Source organism: Curcuma longa, chromosome 13, assembly GCF_044706935.1.
Source record: "Curcuma longa cultivar G26 ecotype Majalengka, Jawa Barat chromosome 13, ITB_CL_G26_1.1, whole genome shotgun sequence".
In the NCBI taxonomy this organism is placed as follows: Eukaryota; Viridiplantae; Streptophyta; class Magnoliopsida; order Zingiberales; family Zingiberaceae; genus Curcuma; species Curcuma longa.
This window is the reverse complement of record NC_133873.1, coordinates 7,588,821-7,598,235: the sequence shown is the minus strand read 5'-3', so window position 1 is coordinate 7,598,235 and position 9,415 is coordinate 7,588,821. Positions and strand designations below refer to the sequence as shown.

At 34.2% G+C, this 9,415-nt stretch overlaps 2 protein-coding genes across 7 annotated transcripts; one reads left to right on the top strand and one right to left on the bottom strand.

The window, feature by feature from the left end:
- Positions 1–841: 841 nt before the first annotated feature.
- Positions 842–3,411, top strand: LOC141844104 (protein IN2-1 homolog B-like). Of its 3 annotated transcripts, XM_074732104.1 has the most exons (11): positions 842–931; positions 1,025–1,099; positions 1,183–1,243; positions 1,360–1,446; positions 1,536–1,634; positions 1,705–1,813; positions 1,902–1,978; positions 2,737–2,844; positions 2,920–3,000; positions 3,106–3,139; positions 3,233–3,411. In XM_074732104.1, exons 1-10 carry the CDS (start codon positions 906–908, stop codon positions 3,112–3,114), a joined length of 732 nt encoding a protein of 243 aa, XP_074588205.1. In that variant the 5' UTR covers positions 842–905; the 3' UTR covers positions 3,115–3,139; positions 3,233–3,411. The 3 variants fall into 3 exon arrangements, with proteins under 3 accessions (XP_074588205.1, XP_074588204.1, XP_074588206.1); XM_074732103.1 differs by lacking the exon at positions 3,233–3,411 and having other exon boundaries at positions 3,106–3,231; XM_074732105.1 differs by lacking the exon at positions 3,233–3,411 and having other exon boundaries at positions 846–931; positions 993–1,099; positions 3,106–3,231.
- Positions 3,412–5,891: 2,480 nt separating this feature from the next.
- Positions 5,892–8,376, bottom strand: LOC141843743 (uncharacterized). Of its 4 annotated transcripts, none has more exons than XM_074731776.1 (3): positions 8,342–8,376; positions 7,467–7,727; positions 5,892–6,312 (listed from the first exon to the last, which is right to left on the bottom strand). In XM_074731776.1, the coding sequence occupies exons 2-3, from the start codon at positions 7,723–7,725 to the stop codon at positions 6,077–6,079; spliced, it is 495 nt and encodes a 164-aa protein (XP_074587877.1). In that variant the 5' UTR covers positions 7,726–7,727; positions 8,342–8,376; the 3' UTR covers positions 5,892–6,076. The 4 variants fall into 4 exon arrangements, with proteins under 4 accessions (XP_074587877.1, XP_074587875.1, XP_074587874.1 ...); XM_074731774.1 differs by having other exon boundaries at positions 7,467–7,735; positions 8,342–8,372; XM_074731773.1 differs by lacking the exon at positions 8,342–8,376 and adding an exon at positions 8,130–8,301.
- Positions 8,377–9,415: the final 1,039 nt, after the last annotated feature.

Genomic DNA, 9,415 nt, shown 5'->3' with positions numbered 1-9,415 from the left:
ACAAGTATAATCTATATGTAAAAGAGAATATTCATAAATCATAATTCTTTCCTAGAGTGTGTTTTATAAGGATGTCAAATATTTGAAGGTATTATCGTATATTTATAATCATTTTTCAGTGAAATAATTTTTAGTTATTTTATTTTAATAAATCCAAGATGATTAGTCATTCATATGCTTAACTTAGTTATTCCTAATATCCTTTTTTTAGTAACTATCTATAATTATTTTCAAGGGATTTTAGAGTTTAAGATTCATAATTTATGATTTAATTATAATTATTTTAAAATAATTTTGATTAATTTAAAATAATTTTAATAAAATTTAAATAATTTTGATAAAATTAATAATGATCAATTTAATCAAAATTATTTTAAAATAATTATAATAATTATTTAATAATTTTTATAGTTATAATAGTTAGAAGCAAAAAATAATTTTATAATAACTATTCGGTAATTTTTATATATTATAGTAGTTAATTAATAATTTTATGTATTATAATAACTATCTTTAGGTAACGAATATTTTAGAAATAAAATTTTTGATGGGATGTTTTTTTAAAAAAAAATTAAAGGGACATCTTTATATGATTTACATAATTTACGATATTTAAGACGTCTTTTGATTTTTATCCAATATTTTTAAATTTTTTTAAATGGGATGAAGTTTTAAATACCTTGATTAAAAAAACAGAGATTAATCGCCGCCAATTACCACTCCATGACCCAACGTACGGTAGTCGCATTCGACACTCTAGAAGCTTCTGAGGGTAAACTGGTAAATTACTCTAAATCATCAGTCAACTGCATTGCCGCTCGATTCCTTCTCTTCGCTCTGTATGTTACTCGTTCACTTGCTCCGGCATCGGAGTGGTTGATCGTCCTTCGTCGCGGGTCTTTGCGATGGCGGCGGCGGCGGCGTCTTCCTGGTAAGCCTCCAAATCTCGTAGTTTTCTGTGTCCCTCGATTCGATCACTTTGTGGCCTCCAGGTTTTGCTGATGTCGGAGTTGCATCTGCGCAGCTTTGTGAAGGAGGTACTTCCTCCGCCCCTCAATTCGTCCTCCGAACCGCCTTCTCTCTTCGATGGCACAACCAGGCAATCCCTTGGCCGGATCTTTATCGTTGGGTCGTGTTCATAGTGGAAACTTGTTGATTTACTTTCTTACGATCGGCTTTTAGGCTGTATATTTCATACACCAGCCCATTTGCGCAACGCACCTGGATAGTTAGGAATGTCAAGGTATCTTTTCTTTATTGATGTAACAGATGCGACAAATTTAAGATGACAAATATGTTTTTAGAAAGATTACGGTGTATAATTAATTGTTTCCTCCGATCTGCGTTCTCTTTGAGCAGGGGTTGCAGGAGAAGATCAAATTGGTTGGAATCGATCTGCAAAATAGGCCAGACTGGTACAAGGAGAAGGTTTATCCTGGGAATAAGGTTCGATTCACCTTGATTAGCTTTTTTTTGTTTAGTAGCTTGTGCCTGATCATACGAGTTTGGTCTTGAGATCACGATATGCTCAATAGGTGCCGTCTTTGGAGCATAACAATCAGGTGAAAGGAGAGAGTCTGGATCTGATTAAATTTATCGATGAAGCATTTGAGGGTCCTAAATTACTGCCTGATGTAAGTGATTTCTAGATGATCTACTACCTGCGAATAAGTTTCTTTGATATCTTATATTGGGAGTTTTTAGGATCCCGCGAAGAGGCAGTTTGCAGAGGAGCTGTTTTCATACAGTGATAACTTTGGCATGCTCAATGTCAAGTCATTACCTTCTCCAGGAGATGTTGGCGACGAAGTCGGTGAGTTAGAATTCTTGTTGATTTCTGTTATCTTATTGTATGTAGTTGATGTAGTAGGCACTAACCTGCTTCGACTTGGTTGCACTAGTTGCTGCTTATGACAAAATAGAAGAAGCCCTTTCGAAGTTTGATGATGGACCATTTTTTCTAGGCCAATTCAGTTTGGTGAGTACCTACATGAACTTGTATAATTTGCATGTAATGTAACTTCATTTACATTTATTCCTGCCTTTCCCTTGTTTCTTGTCATCTGAATGAGGACATTTGAATTTTCTAGTTATGCATCTGTGTCTTATAGTTTCATTCGGGCTTCATGTATCTTTGTTTTACATTCTAATTCAAATCTTTAGCCCTAGACAGAATCATGACCAACTAGAAATCAAATGCCCACATCTTTTAATCAGGACAAACTAGATGTGTTGAACAATAGATTTGCTCAAAACTGTCTCCTGTTTGCTTCTTTAAATCAACATGAAATAGCCTGTCCTTTCACACTGTTTTATCGAAATCCATTTTATATTCCTATAAGGCCACTTGTTTGTTTTGTTTACATGTTCACTCAAGGAATAAGCCTCTTTGAGAATGCAATATGAGGTCTACCATAGTGATCTTATTCCTATACTGCCACTTGTCTGTGTTGTTTACATATTTACATAGAGATCTTATTCAGTTTAAGACTATAGTTGAAACACAGATTTGACTCAACAGTTACAAACATTCTCCATATATATGAGTTCTAGTATCTTCAACTTCAAAAATTGATTTCTTAATTTTTGGGCAAAAGAAAAACTAGTTCGCATAACTTTTCTTCTATATCAGAGATGGTTTAGGCATTTAAACGAAAGGAAGCTATAAGGCAATGGTTTTTTGTTTTTTTTTTTTCAGTATTCGCTGGTCTAAAGTCTAAACTTATTATTTTCTAGGTTGACATTGCATATGCCCCATTTATCGAAAGATTCCAGTACTCCTTAACAGAGTTGAAGAATTATGATGTTACCAAAGGCAGGCCAAAATTGGCATTGTGGATTGAGGTTGAATTACATTGATTATGAATATAACAAGATCTATGCCTACACATGTACTAACTTCCAACTTATGTTGAATAGGAATTGAACAAGATCGATGCCTACACATGTACTCGACAAGATCCAAAAGTGCTACTAGATCGAATTAAGAAGCGCTTAGGGGTACCATACATGATTTATCATTTCAATTTAAATTTTCAAGTTTCAGTTGATTGTTCAAAAGCCTGATGATTGCTCCTACTGATTAGTTTTCTTCTTTTCTTTCAGATTGCATGAAGAACTCTCCATACTAGTTTTTCAGGTTAGGGTCTCTCCTTTGATATGATCTTAAATAAAGATATCGAGACCTTTCCTTTCCATAGATTTGAAATAATCTATATATATTTACGTGTAGCATACTTCGTTGTTGTTTCGGATTGTTATGGGGCATGCCCCTCATCATCTATTCATACGATCTTTCCGATGGTGCTCCTCGCCTTGGAGTCCACAAAGTTTACAAACTTTTTTGTTGGGACCGATGGCATCGGTAGAAGGGTGAATTGTGATTCAAAACTCTCATCATTCGTTAATTGTTGTGCTAGTCTATTAGTTATACGCAATGGAAAATATCACAAAATAAGAACTAGAGACAAATCGATTTAACATGGTTTCAAAATCTTTTGTTTCTACTCTATGGTCTGTCGTCTTAGTGATAATCTACTAACTTTCTCCTTGTTTGATACTTTTGGAGACGTAGAAATTTTTTACAATTTTTTTTTTTACAAACAAGCACAACTAAATACAATAGAGAAAATAAGATATAAAGTAAATAATAATTTATTTAAATATCTTACTTTGATCGTTTTGTAATTACTTTGTATTGCCTTTGGAGGTCTGGAAATGCAACAGTATTATCCTCCAAAATATTTAAAAATCAATATCGAAATCCTTCTTTATATTCTTCTATAATAATCATTGTGTCAGGATTGATCGTCACCTAATAGTTGATTGCTTGTCACTATGAGTCAATTGTTCTATTGATTTCTATCGTTGTACCTGCACAACAATTCTTACCTACTCAACTTTGTTTTATAATAGTCGATTGTTATATTTATCAATTGATTATTGTTGCATCAGTCAAGTTTCCAGGTGGATTCAGAAATTTTTTATTTGTTGTAACAGTGATATCAGTCAATTATTATTGTGCATCAATTAATTAATATCCATTAATCGAATTGTTCAATTAAGTTTCTGCTACAACGTTATTAGTTAATTGATCAAATTCATCAATCAACTAATCATATAACAAACCCTTTTAAATCTCTTTAAATCCTAACTTCGGGGGTTTAAGGGTCGTCAATTGATTGCTATTCTTTAACAATCGATTGATACTTCTATTTCGGTCTTATCAAGGATGAATTTTTGTCTTATCTAGTATTCGATTAAACTCAATCTATTAAAATTTTTTTAATCTAACATTCGGTTAATTTTAACCTATTAAAATTTTTCGTTCATTCAATTAATTTTAATCTGTTAGGAATTCATTGTTATCTAGTATTCGATTAACTTTGACCTGATGAGATTTTATCGTTGTTTAACATTTGATTAACCTTAATCTGTTAGGACTTCATCACTTTTTAGTATTCAATCAATCTTTGATATGTTATGATTTCACCACTGTTAAATATTCAGTCTATCTTAACCTATTTGAATTTTCTTATGCCAAGTATTTGATCTTACATAATCATTGGATTTTATGTTTAATGCCAAGTGTCTAGGCTTTTATAGTCCATTTGGACTTTATCTTTGACTTCCTATTGGATTTTCAATAGTCAAGTGTTCAATTTTTTATGAGTCATGACTCACTTAGACTTCATCTCTTATGTCAATTTTTTATTGGACTTCCAACCGTTAAGTATCTGAATAACTGTGATTTATTTGGATTTCTGTTTTATTAATTCGTCATTGGATTTTTGATTATCAAATGTCTAATTAATCGTGATGTATTTGAATTTCTCCATTGTTAAATTTTCGATCAATCTTGATTTAATTTTTCGCTTAACTATCCATATCCAAATCAATGTTGATCAAATTAACTCGAGGTTAATTACATCATAGAGTTCTCCATTGTCAAATATCTTATTAACTTTGGTCTATTTGATTTTATATTCAATCATCCATGTTCAAATCATTCTTAACCTAATTCAAGATCAATTGCACCAACAATTTTCCTTTTCAACAAACTCTCATTGCTTTCATCAACTAATATAAATTCAACTCAAGCTAACCAATATTTCTAATAACCATATTTTGCTTTGCTAAAATTAATTTTTTTCTTTTCAACATTAAATTCATTGGATAAAGATAATATTCATCGTGTAACTATAATTTCGTAGTTACTAAAATATAGATTCAATTCTATTCATATAATATTTGCATTGTAATAGCTACGAAATCGTAACTGTTACAACATGTGTAGCAACTATGATTTGGTAATTACTATAAACACATCCGACAAATTCAGAAATTAAATGAGAGATTTAGGCAAGAATAACAATAACAATACTATTCCTGTCTGAGATTGTCACAAGATGAGCCATCGGATAGCACTTCTGGCTTAAAAAAAACCAAGGATAGCTAGCCCCTATGGAGAGTCATGAAACTTGAGAGAGAGAGAGAGCTAAAATGGAGCTAGGGATGCCTACTTAGTCATTTCGACGTTCAAATTAGGTCTTTGGCGGGGGCTTGAGAAGAACAATAGATGAATGTGGATAAGTGTGAGTATGCGCATATCTTCCAGCATCCTTTGCGTCATGACCAACTGCAGTTTCTCTATTTACCTCCTCACAAATGGTCGTGGGACCGATTGCGTGAGGCTGCTAAGGTGGCGGATTAGTACCTTTTACATAAGAGTATGCGCATATTTTCGCATGTGAGAGAGGGCTTTTTTTTATTTAGTACTATAGGTGGAATGTCATGTCAAAATTCTAATCAATATTTCTAATAACCCTATTTTGCTCTGCTAAAATTAAGGGTTTTTTTTTTTCGACATTAAATTCACTGGATAAAGATAATATTGCAATATTAGAAATACACATTAAGAGGGAAACCTCACGGTAAACAACCAACAAAGAGTTACAACAGAGTTACTGAAAGCTGAAAAAACTGGAGTTTCACAGAACGAACAGTCTTCATGTTATTCATCAAACTATGAAGTAGAGAGGTAGGTAATTCATCTTGTAGCTCCGAGCACACGAGATCACTTCCATTTCTTGAACTTGCCTCCCCCAAACATGCCATGCTTCCCGTGCTTGTGCTTTCCAAACTTGCCGTGTTTCATTTTGCCGTGGTGCTTGAACTTACCATGGTGACCATGCATTGGGGCTGCATAGCCCCCATGACCACTGTGATGAGAACCCATATGGTGCACTCCATAAGCAGCAGCTGCTGCCGCAGCTCCACCGGCTAACATTGACCCCATGTGAGGTCCGTGCCCTGTGGACAAAGCGAACCGACAATGGAAGTTGTAATGTGGCTTGAGAAAAATAAGCTTCATAGTCACACACAAATTCTTGGAGTTCCAAAGTAAACAAGGAAGATGTTGGACTGGAAAGATGTTTTTCGTAGCTATTGTATTGGTATCTATTCTTACAATTACACCAGCAAAGCTCTTATCTGAATCCGAATTCAAATCCTTTCACCATTATCCTCCCAAACTTGTAGGGAGGATAATGGTGGTTTAGACTCTTCAAGGATTCAAGTTTTGAGAATTGCAAGGTAGCTTGTGAAAGTATTCAAATCAACTATTTAATCATGAGTTTGAACAAGCGAAGAACAACAAAGTCAAATGTATCGAAACACCTCATTCGACACTCTCTTCTGCAAGAGAGTGTTGAATGAGGTGTTTCGATACACTAGTTAAACATGTAGTTGACCATTCACCTCAAGCCAATTATCATAGTGCTATGAGAAACAAAGTGAAGGTTCATAACAAATGGTAATAGTATGCATAAGTTAGATGATCACATAAGTCAAATCCAGTGTTCGTTACGCGAAAAGAAAGACCTGTCTAACTTCTAGGGAGGATAATGGTGGTTTAGACTCTCCTTCAAGGATTCAAGTTTGAGAATTGCAAGGTAGCTTGTGAAAGTATTCAAATCTCCTATTCAATCATGAGTTTGAACAAGCGAAGAAAAAACAAAGTCAATGTATCGAAACACCTCTTTCAACACTCTAGTTAAACATGTAGTTGACCATTCACCTCAAGCCAATTATCATAGTGCTATGAGAAACAAACTGAAGGTTCATAACAAATGGTAATAGTATGCATAAGTTAGATGATCACATAAGTCGAATCCAATGTTCGTTACGCGAAAAGAAAGACCTCTCTAACTTGTAGGGAGGATAATGGTGGTTTAGACTCTCCTTCAAGGATTCAAGTTTTGAGAATTGCAAGGTAGCTTGTGAAAGTATTCAAATCTCCTATTCAATCATGAGTTTGAACAAGTGAAGAACAACAAAGTCAATGTATCGAAACACCTCTTTCGACACTCTAGTTAAACATGTAGTTGACCATTCACCTCATGCCAATTATCACAGTGCTATGAGAAAGAACCAATCTACTGTCAAAGATCGCTTAACATACATACCTTGATGTGGTGGTGCAGATGAACCAGGGTATCCCGCCGGCGGGTATGCGGCCGGAGGATAACCTTGCGGAGGATAACCTTGTGGAGGATATCCATATGCCCCTGGTGGTGGTGGGTATGCTCCGGGCGGATATGCCCCAGGCAGGGGAGGGTATCCGGCCGGAGGGTATCCTGCCGGAGGATATCCAGAGTGCCCATATCCATGCCCATGTAGTCCTTTGTCACTTTCTTTATCATGCTTGTCCTTTCCACCTCCCATTTCTTCTCCGCTGTAAATCATTAGATGAAAGAAATCAGATACTTCCTAAACAACTTTCTATCTGTTCTAATACAGATCTAGATCCATGATCGTTCATAAAATGATTGAAACAAACAAAAGATGAAACTGAAAGGCACACGCCCAAGATCTGACGATAACACAAACATAGAACTCTGAAGGAATCACAAAGATCAAGTATCATCTTAGTCAAAACGATGATGGATCCACCTCGATCGAATGATCTATTCAAGTAGAGTTTATAGATCGAACAAGAAAGCAGAACCATGATCGTCTCAGGTGAAGTAAGCGAAAATGTAAAGGAAAAAAAAGTCAAGATAGATGAAATCGATCGATCCAAAGTAAACCAAAAGAAAAGGAAAGAAGAGACGAAGAAGAAGCAGAACCTTCGTGCGAGAGACGAAACGCTCCAGATCCGGCTGCCATATTCAACTAGACTTTATAGATCGAACAAGAAAGCAGAACCATGATCGTCTCCGGAAAAGTAAAGCGAAAATCTAAAGGGAAAACAAAAGTCGAACAATGCAAGGTGAAATCGATCGATCGATCCATTCATCCAGAGTAAACCAAACGAAAAGAAGAAGAGGAGAAGAAGAACCTTCGTGCGAGAGAGGAAACCTTCAGATCCAACTGCCATTGTTGAAGCTTCCTCCTCTTGTATTTATAACGATACAAGTTTTAGGAAAATTTCATTTCACCCTCCGATGTTTTCATATTCTTGTTTTTGTAGAAGTACATAAATGGGCAAAAGTCAGAAGGGTGTTTTTTTTTCTCTTCGAATCATTAAAGTCAAAAGAACGTGTGTATAATTATTCAATTGTCTTCAAGTACTATTTAATATTATTATTTTCCATCTAAATTTTTTTTATTTAAATTCTAATTAAATCGGTTATGTGCATTGTAACAATTACAAAATTGTAGTTGCTACACTACATAATTTAAAAATATTCACATTGTAACAGTTACGATTTTATAATTGTCTACAATAATTGTAACAGTTACAGTTTCATAGCTATTATAACGCATAACATATTCAAAAATATTTACGTTATAATAGTTACAATTTCATAATTGCTATATCGGTTGTAGCAATTACGATTTCGTAACTGCATGACGTAGATTTAATCTTGCATATTTATTATTCACGTTGTAGTAGATACGAAATCATAACTGTTACGTAAATTCAATTTGGTCACCTAGTATTTATATTGTAGTACTTACAAAATTATAACTATTATAATGCGTCTTATCGATTCATAATTTAGACAGAAGATAATAATACTAAATAATATTTAAGAACAGTTAAGTAATTATACATAATTAAAATTTAAGGACAGTTAAGTAATTATGACTGAGTAGCGTGATAGGAAAAATCTTTGATGATTTGGAGAGAAAAAAAAAGACCATTCATAATTTTGTCCTACATAAATTAACAATTTCAATAAATAAGGAAATGGAAAGGATTTAAAATTTTGATTGGGTTTGTGATGGTTTGGAACTTGATAGCATTTTGAGAAATATGTAAATTTTAGGTGCAAAATAAAAGAATTTGACATTTGACCACGTGTACGCGTTAAACGACAGGGAAACGCGGACAGATAGGACATAAATATAATTTAATGCTGTGGCCACGAGGATCCGCTGCAAGGAAGCAACCACGGATTATTTCTTT